General features: G+C 44.4%; 1 protein-coding gene across 5 annotated transcripts in view; it reads left to right on the forward strand.

Moving 5' to 3' along the window:
- The window catches only part of fam172a (family with sequence similarity 172 member A), a 179018-nt gene that overhangs the window by 3344 nt on the left and 152873 nt on the right, over positions 1–22801 (forward strand). For all 5 annotated transcript variants that reach the window (XM_052067457.1, XM_052067454.1, XM_052067458.1 and 2 more), the window contains exons 4-6: positions 1597–1697; positions 12573–12638; positions 14100–14291. In XM_052067457.1, coding sequence (XP_051923417.1) covers positions 1597–1697; positions 12573–12638; positions 14100–14291 — 359 coding nt within the window. The remainder of the gene's footprint in view (positions 1–1596; positions 1698–12572; positions 12639–14099; positions 14292–22801) is intronic.

Genomic DNA, 22801 nt, shown 5'->3' on the forward strand with positions numbered 1-22801 from the left:
ACTCACTCACACCTAGGGACAATTTAGAGTGTTCAATCAGCCTGCCACGCATGTTTTTGGAATGTGGGAGGAAACCGGAGCACCCGGAGAAAACCCACGCAGGCCCGGGGAGAACATGCAAACTCCACACAGGGAGGCCGGAGCTGGAATCGAACCCGGTACCTCTGCGCCGTGAAGCCGACGTGCTAACCACTTGACTACCGGGCCGCCCTTGCTGCGTGGTGAACTCGTTTAACTTTTCAAGTTCCATATTTTGAGACAAATGATTGAAATAAATGGACTTTCCCCTCAAATCTTCTAATTTTTGGGCACCCACGTGTCGGCGGCTCTCTACCAAGCTTGATTATCTTGTCCCTTTCTGCCCGGCCTATTTTTGGGGGAAGCAGAGCATTTTTATTTTTTATTTTTATGAAAGACACCTTACCTCCTCGAGGCAATGTCTTCAACATGTCTTCCTCGCAGTCATCTTATTTCCGCAGTAACAGCCGGACTACTGAGACAGGCGGAACAAAAATGTTAATTTGACCATGTAATGACGCCGATGCCGACGAGGCTGTGTACAATAGTTTGCAGGTGTCTTAATCACTGAAGATGATGGCTTCATTCCACTAGCCCTCCGGTTTTTTCCATTACTGGAAATCCAAGGTTATGTACACCTAATTAAGCGGCCAAATTGAGAACAGAATGCTAATTATGACAGAAAAAGAGGAGAAAAGTTGAAAAAGCCCTTATTCCTCTGAGAGGATGTGTTGGGGGAGGCGATGGAGCTGTACATGCCCTCACATTGGCAGACACACACACACGCACACACACACAGACACACACACCTTTCCTATTGTAGGATTTCATTATAGCTCCTTGCGCTTCTCTTAGGCGCTTGCTGTTTAGATCCTCGCTCCTCCATGAATGCATAATTGATTTTCTTCAAGGTACTTTAGCGCTCTCCCCTAACTTCTCAACCCTCGTTTCCTCTTCCTCACAGGCAAAAGTCTGCTTTAATGCAAGGCGATGACAAACCAAGATTAAGATTAGGCGTTGTTTAACAGCTAACTTATAAAAGCCGGCGCCGTGAGAATCGCTTTGCATTTGGACTGCAAGGTTTATCACGGCGGAAATGGTGGCAATTTAGCAGCCGACGTGAAATAGCTTATATATTTGTTTTTCCGCGATAATGTATGAGGGCCCTCTGGCTATTTGGGTTCCAGATGCATACTTTTTAGTGGTTCAGCTTGTACGACTTTTGCAGTCATAAAGGTCAAAATTAAATTTAGCACTGCTTAGTCTTTTATTGTGTTGCAGTGTCAGCTGCGGGATCGATGGGCTCGTTGCGGAGGTATAAACTTTCCGGAACTATACAAGGATACAAGGGCAATTATTTGCCAAAACAAAGTGAATGTGTTTGTTGTTTTTTTCTGTCTTGTTCGTATAAAATAAAAGTACCCAAATAGACGGTGTCAGTTGTCATGCATCAAGTGTAACATTGTGTAACATTGTGTTACACTTCCTGTAACACAATGTTAAGCTAATTATCACAACTGCTGTCTTTTTTAAAAATGTTTTTTTTTAACCACTGTTATTCATCTGTGGCTCTCCTAGACGGTCAACTCCGACACACAAAGACAGGAGACGCTTTTATCTTCAACGCACGAGAGGATCTCCACCGCTGGAACCAGAAACGTTACGAAGCTCTCGGAGAGGTAAGCAATCGTTTGCGGATTCTAGTAACCGTGCGAGGTCATTTACAAGCCCTCGGTCACCGAAATACATAGAAAGTGTCTCTATATGATTAGCTTTCTAATGCCCCATTTTCTCCCTTTGTGAGTTCGGTGAGGCAGAGCAGAAAGCAGAAATTAATTCACTCTCGCCGTCATGTCAAACATGTCGAAATCCAGCAAGCCGCAGCCTTTCATTTTCACTCTTCCCAACGGTGTCATCTTAGGATGGCGGCATTCCGGCTCTTTTGTGTCAAGCAAATGTAAGATTTGGGGAATAAAATTCCTCGTCATGAAATTTTCCAATTTGGGTTACGATTATCTGCCAAAATGAAAAGAAGAAACCCCCATTCAGCAAGAACCAAGAAGTAGGCTCATTTTTCTTTAGTGGAATACCTGAAATGAGGTGGTGGAAAGAGCGAAGATCGGTCCTAAAAAATCGAGCCCGACCCGACCCAAGCCCGATCACTTAACTTGATTTGCAGGCCCGAGCCCGAAGCAAACCTGAGATTTCGTATTTTATTTTATTTGGGAGGACTCGGGATGAGGGGGGGTGATTTCTGATAACAAAGCCTGTCTTTTGTAATGAAAAGTTAAACACGACTGTATAAACATTTACATCTTTTATATTTCTGTTTCTGAAGAGGTTCCATTAGCCAACAATTTTCCATCATTGACGGATTTTTTTTTTTTTTAAGAGTGGACGTGGAAAATTTAAGGCCGTCCGTCATTTCGACGGTTTAAAAATTGTGCCTTTCACCACAGTAGTAGTACGTCCTTAAGAATCCGAGCGCGGCACTTTGAGAGAGAAGCAGCGAGACAAAGAAGAACAATGACGGCTGTTTTCGTACAGTACGTGTTGTGATGACACCACTTCTGTTTTTTTGCGAACCACGGTCTCTCGTGGCCAAAACTATTCATGGCCTCGAAAAAAAAAAAAGTCATCGAGAGAGAAACCCGACCCGAACCCGCAGCAATGATTGACATTTTAGGTGGGATCGGGCTCGGGCGGCCCGATCTTACCTCTAGTAGTGGACCGGATTTGGCCCCCGGGCCTTGATTTTGACTCGCGCCATTTATGTTTTGTGCTGAATGTTGACGACTGGACCACATGATTCAATAATATGTTAATATTGTGGTCGGTTACCCCAATTAGTGTCATCTTATTTTAAAAGTGGAAACAAATAACAACAAATTTGGGGCAGCCATTTTCTTGGGGAACATGAAATCATCACTACTCTTCATCCACTTCATTCATCTGCCCAAAATACATGAGCTAATCTAGCAGGAATTAAATATTACATTAAGATAATGAGAAAAAAATCATTTGTAATATTTTTTTGCACCCTTTTTTTTCTATTGTATCTTTCTGCATGTTTTTTAATTGTCATGTATATTCTTTGAAGTTCAAAGCAAAAGGATGGAGGCGTTTGTGGGATTAGTGTGTTTTTTTTTTTTTGTTAGGTCCCCCCCACACACACACATCATGTACAGGTACAACACAGGTAGCAAAGCAGCTCCTTTGAGAGTCAGATATCTGTGTGGGATTCTCTTTTGTCTGCAAATGTGCTATCCATGCAGGATCTGCAAGGGATGTGGATCCAAGTACATGGCTGCAGACTAACAAATAATCATCAAGCATTATGTAGGCAAATGTTGATTCGTCAGATGATTAAAAGATGGTCTGGAGCACAGTGGGCGAGTGCTGAATCCATCTTGCGCAGCGACAGAAAATACATACATCGCACTGCAGGAGAGCGGAAATGTAGGGACGCCACCTGAATGAATAAGCGGAGTTATGCTTCAAGGCCACTCCAACTAAATAGGAAAAAAAAACACGCACACAAAAATGTTACTTGATGAATGTGGCCTTGTGTGTTGTATTCTAAGACACTTATTTTTTTTTTAACTTACTTGTTTTGAATAGAAAAGTGGGCTGTGCTGCTTCATCAGCCCACGTACAAGACATGGGTAGGGGGTGTCCTGCATGCTCCCGCGTTCTGTTGTTTCTTGCTGCATATCAGCAACACATCATTGCCATTGTCACTAGAACTGTCCTGAGCTGTTGTCTCAGTTTGAAAGGTTGTGGGGATTCATTCATTCATCTTCTGAGCCGCTTGATCCTCACTAGGGTCGCGGGGGGTGCTGGAGCCCATCCCAGCTGTCTTCGGGCAGTAGGCGGGCGACACCCTGAATCGGTTGCCAGCCAATCGCAGGGCACACAGAAACGAACAACCATTCGCACTCACACTCACAACTAGGGACAATTTAGAGTGTTCAATCAGCCTGCCACGCATGTTTTTGGAATGTGGGAGGAAACCGGAGCACCCGGAGAAAACCCACGCAGGCCCGGGGAGAACATGCAAACTCCACGCAGGGAGGCCGGAGCTGGAATCGAACCCGGTACCTCTGCACTGTGAAGCCGACGTGCTAACCACTGGACTACCGGGCCGCCCGGTTGTGGGGATTTTTTATGTATTTATTTTCTTTGACATGTTTGAAAGTTAAGGTCCATATGGTCAAATAAGACATCATTGAGTCCAATGTTGAAACCAAGTGAACAGATTGAGAGATACTCGAGTTAACTGTGTCGTTTCATCTGAAGGTGATACCTTGGCTTCACGCTCACGCTGACTCACTTACCAACTGCAGCGTGGGGGGGGGGGGGGGGCACATTCAGTAGTAATTTTTCCCCTCCGAATGCGGGACATATGGTTGGTCACACGTCATAAGGGTTGGACAAGCACGCATGGCTCGACCGCGTATCCCCCGAACACATCTCGATGCCCGCTCTCAACCGCAAGGTAAAGGCCATTCATGCACAAGCCACCACTTCCTCCACTCTTCCTCTATCTACATGGCGATGGCGTGTGTGACAGCCCGATATTGTCAGACGCATCGCGGCACCAGATGTCCAATTTGCACTTCAACCTCGTCTGAATGGAGGGACCCAAAGCGAGACGGCAGCGTGTGGATAAGGATGTGATGTCCTTCCTTCAAATGAAAGAGAGTGCGGGGAATGTTTGTAAGCCGCGACAACTACTCTTGACATTCCGCACGTGCTGTACGTGTGGCGTGGTGTGGTGTGGGAACAGAAATGAATTTGCTCACGCTTTGACGATGCCTTCATTCGCTGCGTACAAAATATGGTACTGCCAGGTGATATCCAATGCAGCAAGAGAAAAGTCATTCCTAACTCTTACTTACTGTAATTAACAAGACTCGAGCGTATGTTTTGAGCCAGTAATGGGCAGCATTTTTCACAACCCCGATTTGTTCAGTAGCTATGTCAGCGCTGTTGGACAGTTGGCGTTGGTGCGGCTGGATGGATGGCCGCTGAAGTTGAGGATGAGGAGAGAGGAGCGTTGGCGAAGAGCGCCGATGCGTATTTGGAACCGTGAGTCGCCGCTTGGAATTGAAATGGATTTCCATGGGACAGGAGAAGTGAACCAATCTCTTTTTTCGTCAATGGATGCTACAGCTTCTTGTTGACTTTGAAACTTAGCTTGTAGCCGACGTGTGCACATTTTGAGCATGACGTGTCTGATCCACTGGTTAAGGGACACTTTGATTCTCTCCTCTTTCATCTCAAACTGCTTCAAACAACAAAGCGTGTAATGGAAAAGTGGTTAGGACTGCACTACTGTCTGTGTCTTATGTGTTGTATTGTGTTGTGTTTATTATTTTACTTTATGTTAACTGTTTTGTAAAGCGCTTTGTTACAGCTGCCGCTGTTGTGAAAGCGCTATATAAATCAGCATGTATTGTATTGTATTGTATTGTAAATCGGGTGAGTGCAAAAAGGAGTAGCCCGTATAATCCTACTCCTCAGACTCTTATCAATGTGCTCTCCATGTACTGCACTGCATGTACAATTCTGGAACCTCCAAAATGACCAGACAATCTTGTATATCTTTGTAAAGTCTGAATTTTTGGTATGTCTATTTAAATTGTGCGGACGCTCTTAATGAAGTATCCAGTGACTATCTGGCGTATCACTTGAGAAAATAAAGATGGCACCAATTTTTGCATCAGATAATGATGCACTGTGGGCCGTGCGCATTACCGCCCCACACTTTTTTCCACACTTTGTTAATGGGCAGACTGTACCTTCATCATCAAGGTAAAACCCAACATCTGGCCCAATCGAAAGCCTTAAGTTCCGTATCATTATCCCTACCACTTAGTCGGCTTCTTACTCAGCGAAAATTTCTGTTGCGCCGCGATGTGTCGCTTACATGACCAACTCAGCGAATTTGTAACGCAGCGGTTTCTTCAAGGGCAACGTGCTACCTTTCGGTAAATGAATTCAATTCCCCTTTTACCATTTCTTCCTCTTTCTAAATGAGTTCATTTGCTGATGCGTTCCTCTGTCTGTTTGCGAAATTTCAATATCTGGCAGTGGCAAAAAAAATAAATAAAGGAACATCTGTGGTTCTCTGCCCGTGTTTAAGTAGGACAAATAACGATACTGTAAACCCACTCACCTTTCCCACCGCCACATCACATAGCGGGCTTTATTATCCACTATCTTAGTTAACCTCAGTTTATATCGCCGCAATGTATTTTTCATCACAATAGCCCCGCGATTGCTCTCATGGAGCGCGAGAGGTGTGTGAGTGGTGTTGCTCGGTGCGCCCGGGGGTCACCTCCGCCTGTGTCGGTGTCAGTTGTAGTCTAATTCCCGCAATTCGGTGATGAATGTCTCGGATGGAACACGAGCATGGGGCCTGGCCCAGATGGAGCTCTATTAAGCTGTTAATAAACGAGGATTCTTCTCTGCTCTGCCGGCATCTGTGACATGGAAGGCACTTACAAATTTGCAAGCACACACACACATGCATACACTCGCGCGCACACTCACAGAGCCAAAATATTATAATGAGGTAAAACAAGCCAGATGGCTGAATTAGAAAGCAGTCTCGTTTTCTCTTTATCTCTTCCTCGCTCTGGTTTTCTTCCTGCACGTCTTTCACACTCTGCTACCTCTCCCTCTCATCCTCCGCCTCTGTCCCACACGATCTGTATCCGCACTGTGGCCAATAGGTGTTGTGATAGTTGTGACCGCCAGAGTCAAATTTAAAAGACTTGTAGTGTCCTTAAAGTTCACGGCAGGTTGTGAAAACTAATTTGTGTTGTAAAACGGACACACCGCAGTCACGAGGGTGTTGTGAGCAATGCTGTCAAATTGTAAATAAATAAGTAAATAAAAATGACCAAGTATATACTGTAAAACGAGGCTTCAAAATTACGCCCCGTTCAAATTTCTACTATCAATCCAGCTGCCAAAAACAACCTGAAAAATGGATGCTATTTGAGTTAGCATCTTTCTCGTATATCCCGAGATGCTTGATCTGCGACAATATATCTGCTTAAAGCCTCTGGTTGCTGCGATATATCCCATCGGGTCAAAGCAGGGCTTTCCATACCACGGTGAGAGATGCTAGCTACTAGCTTGGTCGCTAGCTCTCTTCTCGGCTAGTCACCTGGCTCGACCACAGCGACAACTCGCTGCTTAGTAATTTAAATAATTCCACAGCAACAACTCGCTGCTTAGTAATTTAAATAATGGCACTGAGCTGTTCTGTAAATTGAGACATCCAGAGAAAAAAAAAGCATTTTCCGGGTGTAGGCGTACCTACATAGCTACCAGGACGCTATCGCGGTAGTGAGCCAGGCCCCCTAAAAATCCGGAAAATTGAAATGATCAAAAACTGTTTCACGGTATATCTGACTAATAAGTACCACACACTGTATTTCTCAGTCTTTGCGCATTTTCAGCAATTATTTTCAAGACATATATTGTATTCAGATACAAATTCACTTTTCCAAAACACAGAGTAGAGTAGCACAGTCACCTGGGCTAATATTTAACATTCTGTGTTATTTGTTTATTTTTTGACAATGGCTCAAATTAGGATGCTCGGAGACCACCATCCTGAACTTTAAGCATCAGAAGACCCCAGATTAATCCAGGATCTTGCATAGTTACTGAAATTATCCAGAAGAGGGAACTATAAATGGCAGCTGTCTGCCCATCCTGATTCACCGCCATCATCATGATCATCATCTTCCAGCTGCACTTTGAAATACTGGCAAGAGAAAGTAGTCAAGCACTCTTGCAAAAAAAAAATGGTTGCAGGGTGAGGTGAATTAGATTCGAAAGAGAAGGGAATCCCACAAAGTGTGGAGAAGGGAGGTGTCAGCGCCGGCCGTGGCAGCGCTGGCATCTGTCGCTACCGCCGTCGCCCACGGTGGCATTCGCTACTTTACTTTGAATTAGCTCGCTGCTGGCTTCTCAGTTAACACCTGAGGAGGTCATTATGAGACTATTAGGAGAAGAGGAGTGGGAGCGCGAAAAGGGAATATCTTATACCGTCTAGTGTAAACAGTCTGTCAGTCTGAGAACTTTCACTCCCGCTGGAGATCCCCTCGCTCCTGAGACAGAATGACAGAGACCTCCTGGGAATATTCGCCCGGGCTTCTTCACTCTCTCTCTCTTTTCTCTCTCTTTGTTTCCTGCATGGACTGACAGATCACAAATTCACAACACTAAGCCCTGTTTTAATGCCACTTTCTGTTGGTACACAAGGCTGACTTAAAATAAACAAGCTTTTTCCATTGCCTAATGCTCTCTCTCACTCTTGCAGTCTCTTTCTCCGAGTCTGCTTTGTTGTTGTTGTTGTTGTTGTTGTGTTGTGTGCATTGTTTGGGGGATTTCTTGCGTCTATTTCTTTTCCATTTTCTCCCGTTTACGTACAAATGCTTTCCTTGGGTGTTGACAGTGATACAGCACAGAGCACCTGTGCGTAATCCATTACATAAATGGCTCTTTTGCCTTGTCTTGCTCACCGGTTTGTTTGGCTAAGTGGTGTTTTGACAGCGCCGGACGACAGAGACGAGATTTGCTCACGCTCTTATACAATATTTCAATGATTGTTGTCCGCACGCTCACTGCGCTCGTTGTTTGACTGCTGTTCATACTTCATTTCATCAGTTCAACAGAATGCAGATGAATATTTTTGCTATCAAAAGCCCTTTTGTGGTGTTGTTTATGTTGTTTTGTAGAAGGAAAATCTTATTTCGGTGTTTTGAGATGTTACGAAAGCAAAGAATAGTGTACTTGAAATGATGCTTGAAATGATGCTTTTACAAAAAGCTCATTTTCTCTGTTTTTTTTTACCTCAGAAAATAGAAATCTGATGAAATTTAGCTATTTTCTAATGCTTCTTTCAGTTGAGAGAAGAGAGTCTCGTCTTTCTTTTGGTAGGCTGCATGTTTATATCGCAACAATCATTGGTCGACATGCCGTCAGACGACTGGGATTGAAGGGTATCGATATAAATACCATTCAATAAAAATTGAAACTCTGAATTTTTGGCCGATATCCACCTTTTCATCCGAAACCCGAATGTCATCAGCACGCGGCAACGGAAATTGACCCGACCGTTTCAATTCTTTTGGAAGGGACTGTACATGAAACCGCTTTAAAACCTCATCCCGAAAGACGTCCCAGACGGCCCCTCGCTGGATCAACTTCCTTTCTCACCTCAGGTGCCGCGAGACAAGCCAGCCGTGACGATTGCAATCACTTGGAAGATACACACTTTGTCGGACACACAATAACGGACACGTGCGCTCTGAATGAGGGAGGTCTGTCTCCATCTTTGCTGAGGAGTTTAACAATGTAACCACTTGCGGTCTCCATCAGCATTCCTCATTAAGCCGTCAGCCTGGTGTTTTATGGCGAGATTGTTACGTGGATGAAGAATTTATATCGCAGCCCGGCCACTTCAAGGACTCTTATCAAGGCCTTGAACTGTACAATGACTATCCCCCCCACACCCCTGCCCGCCCCTGCTCCTCTTCATCTGTGCTGTCTTCCATCGCTCCTCATGTCAGCTGTTGCTGGCACCACTTTCTTCCTTCTGGGGATTCCCGCCACATCGCTCCCCTTTTGTCTTCTCCTCTTCCACCCGCTGAGCTCCCCCTTCCTTCTTGATCCCCCTGTTCTTGTTTTCATCGCCGCGATGATTCCCTTGCACAAATAAACCACAAACACTGGAGATGACCTCACGCGCAGCAGGGGCCGAACGCCGGTTCTCACACAATTACCTTGGCAGCTGCGGCTTCAATGTATCGGAGACATTTGAGTCCCTTTGACACTCCGCCGATGGCCTGCTCTAGCATCTTAAGGGTCGACGTTTCTTGAAACAAAACAGAACAGTGACAATATTGTCATATACACACGTCCGTCACGGCAGTAGGTGCGTGATTTAATCCGACGCATCAGCCTCGTCAATAATTCTCATGGTTTAGGGCCGACTGCGCCATGGCTTGAGGCAAACATATCCTGCATTGCCACTTGACATCAACCTCATTGATTTCAATTCATGCAAGTTTCTTCTCTTGCCCATGTTCCCTTTTGTCGCACTTCACTTTGGTTTCTCTCGGTCGCGTTATTTTAAAATCCACTCCTATGTAGGGATCATTTTCTGTCGGTGTTACATTGAGATTTCATTAGCAAGTGACGGGCCGAAAAGTCGGAGCAACTGAGAAGCTTCTCTCGTTGCACTCATGAGTTACAGAGACGGTCCTTAAAAGTCCTCCAAAACATGTTCTTGGTGGGGTCTGATTGGGAAATTTGTCTCTTGACTGAGATGCTAATGTTTTAACACATTTCTATCACTGTGAGGTCGACACGTAACCACTGGACCACCGGGCCGCCCCCTCTAAAGTGCTTTTCAGTTTATTTTCCGCTTAAAAAAAATACAAACTAAACATACACCATTGCACACAGTCAATATTGAATGGTAAACGTTCAATCATGTTTTCTATATATCCATGGGCTAGCATACGTTCATACCCTATTCTCCCCTGTTCTCGATGTATTTCGTTTTCTCTATGAGAGGCTGCTCAGCCACCTGAGGGCACCTGGACAAATAATCTAATGTAGAGTGCAGATGAAATTTCCCGCAATGCTTATTGATGTTATTATAACGCAGCATACTGGAGCCCGAAATCATTTAAGTCTTCATCAGTTGGTCTGACATTTTAGTGAATTAGCTGATGGAGATTGGGTGGGTTGGGGGTGCTGATGTGTGCTTGTTTTGCCTCTGCTTGCTGTTTTTCACTATAGGGTCAAACAGTCGATCGATCGTCTCATTTGGTCCGACGGGTGGCCTTTGATTGGCTATCATAAGGCTAATATGTGTCTGGCGCGGATATTATTTGCGCCTGCTCTTCATAAGCAGTAAATCAAGTTAGCATTGAGCTTGTGTCTGCATGAAAGAGAACGGCTTTTGGGATTCACCATTTCATGCTACTTTAAATGTGGCGGGATTTTAGAACAGACCATTCGGGCACCTGGTCAGTGGGATATTTTTTCAATGCATCCACATTCTTGAAAACTCGACTGATCAGATCCAAGAAATAGTTTGTGAAAAGAACTGGTTTTACAGAAAAATAAGACGTTGAGATACAGTATGTGCAGTGGAAGAGGGGCATTAATTCCCTCATGCTAACTGCAGATTTGGTAGTAATATTTAATGTTCTGTTTCATGTGTTTGTATTGAATTTTTTTTATTTTTATTTTTTATTAATTGTCCTGAAAATGGTTGCTGTTAAAATCCATACGGTCAGATATTTTATTTCACTTAGTTTTATTTATTTTTATTTTTAATTCAATCAGTTTAGCAGTCTTGCCTGCTTTTTCGAACTATCTGGCTACCTCCCCATGTATCTACTATCTATATCAGGGGTGCCCATTAGGTAGATCCTGATCTACCGGTAGATCTAAGACAGGTCCCAAGTAGATCCGAAGAGTGTCGAGGAGAAAAAAAAAAAAAACTACCATTTGTGTGTCTTTGTACATGTTAGTAACATTTTTTTCTGGTGTTCATGTACGCTGAACCCTAATCATCTTATCAGTCTCATTTTCACCAAAAAATATTTAAAAAAATAAAATAAAGCAGGTAAATAGGGCACGGGCAAAGAATAGGAATCTAGGAGGGTCCAGGGAAGCACTTTAAAACGGTACGTGTGAGCTACAATAGTTAACAGGTTGCAAAAGTGCGTCGCATGCCTCAGTTTCAGGCTGTTTCTCATCAAGGCATGCGTGTGTGTGTGTGCGCGTGCATGCGTGCCCGCAAGGGTAGATCCCGGGAGGTTAGTTGATCGAAAAGTAGATCTTCGATCCGAAAGGTTTGGGCACCCCTGATCTATATGAACGAATATCTTTAAAAAAATAAAAAGGAAAAAAGGATGAATGTTCGAACATAGCGGCGAGCTTGCAAATGTCTCCTGACCAGCTAGTAAATATCACTCCTGTAAGACGGTCCCCGCTTGATCTCGTTTGTTTTTTTTTTGGGGCTCAGTTTGCTCATCACTCGCAAGCGTGACTTGGAATCGGACACGCTTCGGAGCTGTGGCACCACCACTAAGACTCTTGTTTCCTCATCAGGCCAATACTACAAAACCAAGCTAGGCAAGACAGGGTGGAGAAAAAAAAGACAAATTGAATAGAGAAGTTGTTAACGTCACTGAAGCATGAAAGCCTTGTCCTGGGGTTGGAATGACTCGTATACAAGGTTCTTTAGTGCTGTGGCTGCAGGGATAAACATAACTTACATCAGCCTTTTTCTGTACTAGAGATTTCCTATCCCGGCATTTACAACCTCAACCCTCTCAAGCACATAGGCCATAGTGGAAACATGGGTTTGCAAAAATTGTATTTTTTTCAAATACGTGGGCTAACTGTCTACGCAGGGAACATTATTTAGTTTCTATGATCGGCATTGGAATGAGGCCATCAAAAGTGTTACTAATGTCACATCATTTTGTGCATTCCCCCCCTTCTAGATTGTCACTCAGCATGTTTATGAGCTTCTGGAGAAAAAGTGCAACATGACGAAAGCAATCCTACCAGTAAGTACTCTAAGTGAAAGGAGGCTTTTTTTTCCCCCTTCCATTTTTGTTGATGCCCTTGAAGCTTAAAAGGACTATTTATTATGAAAAGTGACATAAATGCATCAGCTTCATCGTGTGATGGTGATATTGAGTTTAAAGAGAATGTGAAGGGAAAAAAAAACCAAACAAGATGAAGAAAACGAGATCGTAAGGAGTAAGCTCTTTTTCCACTTTGTCCACGTCTTTCTTACTTCTTTGTCTTTCTATTGCCACCCCCACTCACACACACACCCTCCCCTCCAACAGTTCGCCCAAATCTTTTGTGTAAAAGTGTCTCCTCAACAAATTAACCGTTTTGTGACGCGTCATTTCGTTTCATTTCATGACGCCTAATCTGTTTGGCATTCATGTGCTCGAAAGGGGGACTTCCTACTGCCATGGTGGCCATATTCTTTGGCCAGATCATCCGAGCTCAGCGCGCTCACTTGATCCCTTTCATTTGTTGTTGAAAGCATGTTTGCCTCTCTTCGCCTCTACACATAGCCCTCCCCTATCGCTTGCCTTCTTTTCTGCATCTATAAAAGTTGTGATCATTTTTCAAGCTGCATTTATAGGAATGTTAGCCCTAGCAGAGTTAGCAGCAGGGCTAACAGGGTACATAAATCAACCGCTAGCTAGGGATTCAGCGCCTTTCATTCCCCCCCCCCACCTCCTACACATTTACTGGTTTATCTTCCTCGACTATTGATATCATTATTCCCTTGCAAAACGGCTCCGTTGTGCTTTTCTTTCTTTTTCTTCTTTTCTTGTGGCCCACCCGCCTGAGTGTATATGCCGTATGAATTTGTATGTTAGTGGTGGGTCCCGTCCACCTGCGTTGCATTGAACTTGTGACCACCGATTTTAAGAAGATTAACTGAAGCCAAGTATAGTGAGAGGGAATGAGGGAGCACCGGAGAATAAAAGGGCAAGATTTTCTCCCCCACTCAGTTGTCTTTGTCTGCTTGGATTAAGTTCTTGCAGCTGCCACCCATGGCTTTTATGGATGGCGTTTGTGTCCTTGTCTCCGAGGGAGTGCATGCACACAGTCACTTATCCCTTTTTTCTGTCTGTATCACTTTCTGTCTGGGTTTTAATCACTCCGAGGCTGTTTGCTTGTCATGATTAGCGTGATGACGCATGTTAGCGCTCTAATACATAAAATCCGTCGAGGTGAAGGCTGTTGCTTTGTCAACTCATGCGATCCGCCAGACTTATCACCATCACGTTTTTTTCCAGCAACATCAAACGAAGCTTTGAATGTAGAATCACAACTTGACCTGCTTAAATGGAGTGAAACGTTATGATATTTGAAACCGTGGTGCAAATACTACAAGCAATATGCATAACTGGAGAAGATATCTCCTGACAGGAGAAGCTTTTTTGGCTGCGATTCAAACAACAATGTGACTAATTCTGTTTTTCATGTTTTCACAACAGGTAGATGCCGCTGTAGATGAGCCCACTAGTTTCATCTACCTCAGCCCCGACGCCTTGTCCAATCCATCCAAGCTCCTGGTGCTGATCCAGGGCAGTGGTGTGGTGCGGGCCGGTCAGTGGGCCCGCAGACTCATCATCAACCAGGACTTGGACTCTGGAACTCAAATACCCTTCATCACCAGAGCAATGGAGGTAGGGGATTTTTTTTTGTATTGTTATGTCATCTACTGTACATGTATATTGCATTGCGAGCATTTACTATGTAGGCATTATTTCCCATTTTCCAAACGCAAAAGCACATACTTCAAGTGCTGTCAAGGTTGTTGCCACCTTGGATCGTTAAAAATTTGCGGCACCGTTGAAAGCATTGGGTTGTTGTTGTTGTTTTTATGTATTTTTTTTGGGTGTCCCAGCATCACTATACCCCTGTACACAAAGCTCGTACAGCCAGGTCTGTTAATGGATTGTTGGATGTGGTGGAAGAAAACCCTCAAACAGTTTTGGGATGAACAGAATACAATTTGTAAACCGGACCATCAAAATCAAAATATGTGGACAATGGCCCTTCTGATACATTTGTGTATACTTGTAAGAAAGAATAAGACATTTCTTGTTTTCTTCTTCCATACCATGTCATTTTGGACATGTGTTTGGATATGGTAAAAGCAAGCAAAAAAGACCTCTGCCTCTCATATTATTTTCATTCCCACCTCTTTGCTCATTTGTCAAGCCTGGCCACCCCTACCTGTGTAATTTCATTGGCCTGCTGTTCAAATTGACTTAGGGGGAGGGATCCTGTTCTCTCCGTGTCCCTCCGATGCGCCCATCTGAATGCCATAAAGACTTTCACTGCTGCGTAAAGCCCCCTTCCTGCTGTGTACAACTTCAGGAGATGTTTGTATTGCGTGCCTGCGAGTTATGCTAACCGATGATTCAGCGATCCGGAGACTGTCTTTGAAATGCGTTTACCCGAGCTGGGATTGCAGTGGAAGGCAACACCGTGCTGCGGAGAGCAAACGTGACAGGCGGGATCGAGAGAACATGGTAGTGCGAGTCTTGCTCGTTCATCATCGTAAACAAGGAATCCTGTTGGTACACTCTGACAAATCATCATCCAAGCGTTTACAACAGACCTGCCTTGTACTGAGGCATGCGCGGGGTAGACCGAACATGTACATTTGTTGTCGATTGGTGCTGTCTGCATCTATTAGGGACATGTTTGCGGCTCAGTCTGTTCATAGCATGAAATTTGTGCCAGAACTAGTGACATCATTCTCTACCATTTGAGGAAAATGTCAAGCTTAGTTTCTACTGAATACACGGCTGTGCGGCGTACGGCCGATGGAGTTTGTGTCTAGTTTGACACATTTTTGACTCAGTGTGAGAGTTTTTGTTGTTTTCTGTTCATGTATTGTTTTGTTATTGTATGACTTGACCGTGGCCCATGTGCAGCACCTTAAAAAGAGCAAAGGTTGTTTTAAAGTGCTCTCTAAATACAGCTGAGATGAGAATATACCCGATTGATTCATTGGCAAGAGATAAATCATGTCTATCCATACAGCGGGGATATTGCCGTCAGCCCAAGAATATTGTCTGCGAATGTACACATCGTATTGTACCGTATTGGGCATACGTAATTACATCACGCTTCTGATGTTTGAAATTTTGAAGCTGCTTGTGCAGATCGCGTGCATGGCCGGCTTCATGGCCCTGCGTGAACACGGAAGTGGTGCTGCTCCCGTAGCCTTTTGTCAAGTGGCAGCGAAGAAGAACTTAGTCCACTGAGTTTGGGCAAAGGGGTGGAGAGAGGAATCTGATATGAGGGAAAAGGAAGTTGGATGCAGGTTTTTATGATTGGCTTGAAGACAGCAGAGCGGGGGAGGGGGGTGGTGGTGGTGGGGAGGTTTGCCGAGACAGGATTGAAGCAAGAAGAGTGAAATGAGAGGAAGGCGACTGCAAATGGGGTGGGACTGGCAGAGAGGATAGATGCTCGTATTTTATATATGTGTGTATATATATATATATATATAGGGAGAGAGAAGGAGTAAGCAGAAGGCAAGCTTCTGACAGCTCCACTACGGGGAGAAGGCCTCTTAATGACAGCTTATTCCTTCATGATTTCAGTTCCTGACAGTCGACAGGTTTGCTTGTTGCACCATGGCAGCTGTATCATTACCTTCTGGCCCTGCCACTGCTCTACATCCTGAGACTGAGATGCTGGAGGGGTGGGCGCTGGCTCCGTGCTTTCGGAAGGGCGGCGGGAAGAAAATCAGTCAGAATAATCAAGAAAGAAGGATTGAGAGACGGGGCCATTAGTTGTCCTCTTTGTGTATACAGTACAGTCGGTTGGAGTTGTCCTCCGTGTGCGGTAAATGAAAATCGTTGCAATCGTGTCACTTTCGATATTCCTTGATATGTTTATCAGTAGGACCTCTGCAATTTATTTTACAGATGGCAAAATCATGAATTGGCAATTACTTCTCGCTCAAAGTTTGAGTATCGCTCGTCAATGTTGTGACCAGTGGTTGTGTTGGCTGCTAAATGCTATATTGGGGTTACAGGTCAACAGCTATAAACAAATCATTACGCGCAACTCAGATACGCCAACTTTCTTTCTCCTCGTTCTCCAAGCCTGCACATTTTTTTTGTCGAGGCCCTGGCCAGTAAAGGCAGGCCGCTCTGTTGTCTTGGGCCAACAGACAGCAATGATATTGTCCCACATTGTTTTTATTCCAACACGCTGTGTGTGGATCATCTTTTGCTGTCGTTTTATTTTTTTAGACTTTTTTTGGCTACGTGTTTGTTTAATCTGCACATGCGTGTCACTTAGTAAATATGTCAACTGTCATAATCTGTCAACTGGCTGTTTTTGCCACCCTGCAGCCAAGAATTCATTTCAGCCTATTGTGTCGAAATGGGCCAAGGAGCATTCAAATTTCTTTCAAATATGCCTAATCACGCAAAGCACATTGACCATAGATGGCAACGTGCAGCCAGAAACGCTTAGCACACAGTGAGTCTGAATGTAGCATATTTAAACCAATCCCTGCCCCACTCTGGTCTCTGACCGAAGCCACGCTAACCAAAAATTGGTTTCTCTTTGTTGTTTCTTAAAAATAAAATTACAGATGGGGCCAGTGAGGGCTGACTTTGTTGACAGGTCATTTCAGTGCTGTCAGGTCAGACTGACTATTTGAACAAAGATGACACAAGTACCCACAACAATAACTTCTTCCTAACAGTGTAATTTTTCTCCACTTTTAAGGGTCAAGAAAACACCCAAAGCAACGAAAAAGTCCAGTTGCCCTCAATTCAACCTTTGCCGAATAAATTGTGAATCTGATGTATGTCGATCTGTGGCATTTCTCCACCCCACTCCCACTCTCACTGGAGACCCCTTGGCAAAGTGAAAGGGGGTGTGGTGTTTTCAGAAGGGTGTCAAAAGCCTTTGGATTTGTATCTGCTCTTTTTCAATGGGAGGCTGAATGGGGGCAGTGAAGCAGATCAACTCAAACACTCACCCCCAAAAAATCCTCTTTTAAGTCCTGTCATGTGACCTCCCTCCACCCCCTTGAACATTTTTTTTTCCATCAACCAGATGATGTCTTTTTCAACACTGCACCTTTCGCCTGGGCCTGCATTGTATCACGGCCTCCTGCACTGAGTGGATGCCCACCTCTCTATCCAATCACTATTCTTCCCCCTCTCCTCAACTCTCATTAGTTGCTCCATTTCCCCCCAAGCTGTGGTTTTGTATGTGTGCGTGTGAGAGGCGATGCGATAACATTGAATGTCCAGCGTGTATAGCGTGTATCTCGTGGGCATCAGGTGGCTACAGAGGCCAGCAGGTATCATTCTATCCAACCAACTAGGTTTAGCCAGAGGACGATTTCTCTGTATGTACGTGTGGTGGTGGTGGGGGTGTTGAAAAGCTGTTCTGACTCACTACAGCAACCAACACACACACGTGGGTGCGCACGTCCAGGTGGACAGGTCCCAGCACATCCCCCAGCTCAGATCAATGCACTTGACACCTTCAAAGGCGGGTGTTGGGCCTGGACTTGCTCTGGGGTTAAAACCTCTTTTAAATAGCCTCCCGCGGGAAGGCGGCTGTCAATAACCCGCCATAATTACCGGGGCCAGGCCCGCCAAGGGCTCGGCTGCACGGGCCAAATTAAAAATTGATCAGTGGGAGAGAAAACATTATTTTGTGGTGGTATTCCCTGTCCTAAGCGCGCTACTGCTTCGTATGTGAAATCTCATCAACTGGGATACATGCTGTATATCTGGAGACCTATTTATCTATCTTCAGCCCACTCCCCATGTCCAAATGAATACAATAAAAATACTGTCGCTGTTGTTTGAAAAAAAAAAAGCCAAACAAACATTTGCATATTAAGTGTTTTCCAGCACGCGTGTGCATGTGCACATGCAGTGCGAGGCTGCATGAGCGCGCCGCTGATTGTGCTTCGGTTTTTGTACATCATCCCCGTTGCGTTTGTGTGCGTGTGTGTTTATATGTACACCTTGTAGGAGGCAGTATATTGATTGTGGGAGTTTTTCTTGGCGGGGAGCCTTAGTTTGACAGCCAGAGGATGATGTCAAGAAGATATGTACATGCTCAGGCTCCCTCCAGCACGCTAACGTTTAGAACATTATCGCAATTTTAGCAAAATATTTGACGTGTTTTCTAAACACAATGTAGGCATTTGGTAGCAGTTATTTCTGTCAGTGTGGATTGGCCTCCTTGGTTATCGTTTACTCTTTAGTGGTATTTCTCAAATGTCTGGCAAGCTTAAATTTATTTATGATCTTTGTCAAAAGCACCCTAAGAATCTGATGTTTGAGACAAACGCATATTTGGTTTGTTTAAAATTTACTATAATTTTGGATTGACTATAATTAAAATATAAGTAGCGCCGTCTTCCAATTTTCCGAGAATGATCTGACAAGAGACAGGGCAGTTTGGCAGTCGGTAAACACTTGGCAGCCTTGAACAGGTGTGCCTGCTGGAGGGAAACGCCTTTCACTCCGGCTGGGGCTGGAAACAAAAAACAGACTTAACATAGGTTACCAGGTCAACTATATATATTACAACACGCCTTTTAATCGATTTAATGAGACCCTCGCCCACTTTGCAGAACCGGTTAAAGAAGAGTCCCTCCTCTTCTTGGATGACCGATCAGTTGAATTCTCAATGAAATGTGCAAAAACTCAACAGCTTCAGAGTTTGTGGTGTTCAGCCTGCTCAAATATGGAGCCCTGGGGAGGAGGATGCTGTTAACCAGCACTTAAAGAGAAGATAATTTGATCTAATCATGGAACATAATAACGGAGTACATGTTTATTAACCCACATGATACTTTTTCCCTCTTGAAACGAAAATAAAATCTATCATAGTGTCTTTTCAGTGTGTGTGTGTGTGTGTGTACAGTATGTGAAGTGGGTACTAGTAGGTCATTTGCAGCTGGAGGCGGTGTGTGTGTGTCCCAATGGGAAGGTCTTGTTTAGTCTTTCCTCCAGAGAGCCCCAGGCTATGTGTGCTGGATGCCTCTTCACTCTCTCCTTGGGAACGCTTGTCTACGGCCAACACGCTAACCCCCCCCCCCCCCCCCCCCAAAAGTACTCGCACATTAAAAATCCACCACAATCACTTGCACAATTTGTCAGCTTGTGCTGCGGCATGCGTGCGCGTTGGTGTGTGTGCTTGGCTCCCTTGTAAAGTTGACACGTACCTTCCATCACCGCAGGTTTGTAGAGGTTAAAAGTGCTTAGCTGTGGATGTTCCGGGGGGAAATTGAGTTTTGTGAGGAGCTAGTGGTGAGCAGATAGGTTACCCACCTTGTGCATTTACACTCCAGCACACACACACACACACAAGCTTACACAATCAGCCACTGAGCATCTCTCGGGTCATAGTTGAACCCTGCTGTACATTCATGCTCGCGGACTGTGTGTGGCACACTTTGATCGATGAGCGGAAACTCCGTACTTAAATAGAGGTTACCAAGGTCCTGGAGGGCCACGCAGGGTTTTGAGGCAAACAACACAACAAATCTTTCTGTTAATAGTTTTGGTGTCAGCTCTTTGGTTAGGAATGAAAATGAATACTCTAAGCGGGCTTTGCGTTTCCCAGGAAATCGGAGGCACAGCGTTAAAGCAAGTTTCGATGAGTGGAGCAATGTCCAGTCTTTTAGCACTCTGGATTATTTGTTACATTTACATGTTGTCTCTCATGCTACACGGGAAGCAGGTAAATTTGTGAGTCAACTTCAACTTGTGATCCAACATCGGTACGCTGACACAAAAGGCAGGTTGCCATTCATAGGCAAAGGCCAATTTCAGGAGTAGTGATTCAGGTAATAGAAAAACAAAGAAGATATCTTTTTGCTCCCTTCGTCAACAGTCGCAAATGTTGGCAAATGTTAACAAAAATTGCACACTATGCAAAAAGTGAAACCGTTTTTGTGTATTTTTTGCCCCATTTCATTGGACCTTGTGCTGCTTCTGAGGATATGCACCACTTGGCCACCTAGAAGCATTAAAGTAACATATAGATTTAAAGGGAATGTTAGTCATTCCTTGCTGGGGATAAAGAATATACGCTAGGAGTATTGTTTGAATACCCGTCTACATGTGCTATAATATCCGTTTTTTAAAGGATTTGAACAATCGGACACCGATGCTGTTCATGAGCCAGTAGATGGCATTTGCTACAGCATGTGGTTAATTGTTTTGGTTTTGGAATTCTGTTTTTTAATGTTTATTCTGACAGTAAATCTCCAGCGGGAGTTTGAATGAATGGTTCACTATCTGCCAAACCACTGCTTATTGTGAAATGAGGCAAGCTGTGTTCAGTGCCGTCATGTATAGTTGAAATGTAAAATTTTGCTTGCAAGTTGAGGTTAAAAAAATTTGCTGAGAGATGCCTTGGATCAGGAAAACATCTGGGTCGAGGCCCTACTGCATTTAGTAGATATCCTTTCACTGAAGCTTTGAAGGCATTCAAGGACATACGCTTTCCTTAGTAACGAAAGTCGTCAATCATCGGAAAGTTTAAATGTGAGTGTTAACGTGAAAAGTGTTTTGTCAAGTATTAAAAGGGGTGGGGTTATTCATCAGGCGAATACAAAATGTATCTGTAACCTTTCAAAATAAATCTTTTGATTGGGTGTCTTGCGCAGTAAAATACTGACAAGAGTTTGACAATCTCCTCGTTGCCAGCTTTTTTCCCCGCGTAGCTTGTCATCTGCTCATTACCTGATTCAGCGCCAACCCGCGCATTTGGTCTGGCTCCTTCCCCCCCCACCCCCCTTTTCTCAGGTATGACGATGCCGGCGATAGGTGTTATTTTCCTGCCGTATGCTGACAGCCTTTCCCTTAACCCTCTCAGGAGCAGGCGATGCCATGCCTGGCTGACTCGTTTGCGCTGATGTCAAGTTTTAGCAGTTAGCAGGCAGTTACCATATGCCACTGTGCGGCTGTCGCCCCCGATGTCAGTCAAACGAATGTCATCCGTAGCTCTGAGCAAGAAGCCGACGCGAGTGCAGTGGCAAAACACACGCATTCACACTACCTTGTAAAAAACAAAACAAAACAAAACACATAATACAACTGCAGCAGAGCAAACACTCAACCCAAAGTAAGAAAATTTAGATCAATTTATTCAGCCCAATTTTTCCTCCAAACGTCCAACTGTCAAAGCGCACCTTGCTGCGCTCCCCCTTTTTGTATTCCTCTTAACTTGTTGGCCGTTCCTTTCTTTTCTCCTGTGAGTTGAGTTTTTGCTCGATGTTGTCAAAGGTAACGTGGCCCTAGAGCTATCTGTTCATTTTGACCTTGCTCAGCACCCCCCCACCGCTCTCTCTCTCCCTCTCCCATCTGAATTCTTCTTATTCTTTCATTTTTTTTTTCTTCTTCTCTTTCTAAGGTTCTAGTTTGTAGTTGGTCTCTCGGGCCGCTTCTTTGGCTAATCACCCATAGGGCATCAACTATGCCCCGATGTGAGCCAGATCAAGGACTATTTCTTTCGCCTCGAGTGAGCATGATATGTGTCCTGAAATGAACTTTTATCAAGTTATGATCGATTCAAGCAAAATTGGAGCGAGTACGCCGGCAATAAAACATTGGGAGCCTTGGATATTGGCGGTTTGTAAGCTGGAGACGTACGGGTGGAAAAACGTTCTACTTTTTGGTACACATTTAATTCATCTTCATAATCTGGTTGGTTATGTAAATATTCACTTCTTAAATCATGACTCTCGGTCAACTGTCGACTGCACCGCGAAATACCACGCGAAGAGGAGGGGGTGGCGTGAAAGAGCGAGGAGCAATGTCTCAGACCCAAAGCCGTGCTCTGGATGACTGCAGTGGCTTGTGGTGACCTAGTTGCAACCTCTTTGAAGTCCACAAGCCGATCTATCTCTCTCTCTCTCTCTCCACAGGCTGCAGAGAAGATCTGCAGCTTTATTATAGCAGCGATGGAAAAAGAACAAATGAATCCAATTCTGGGGGTCTTGAACGTGCCCTAAGCCTCCTTGGCCACTGCTGCATTTCAGTGTTTTGTGCCATTGTTCACACATTGCCAAGCATATTTTTGTGAGATATTAGATACTGGATGTGTTTAGTGTTGTGTGTGTGTGTGTGTGTGTTTGCGTACGTCTGGAACGCATAGCCGTAATGTCAGGCCAAAACGCAGCCTT

This window comes from Hippocampus zosterae, chromosome 6, assembly GCF_025434085.1.
Source record: "Hippocampus zosterae strain Florida chromosome 6, ASM2543408v3, whole genome shotgun sequence".
NCBI lineage: Eukaryota > Metazoa > Chordata > Actinopteri > Syngnathiformes > Syngnathidae > Hippocampus > Hippocampus zosterae.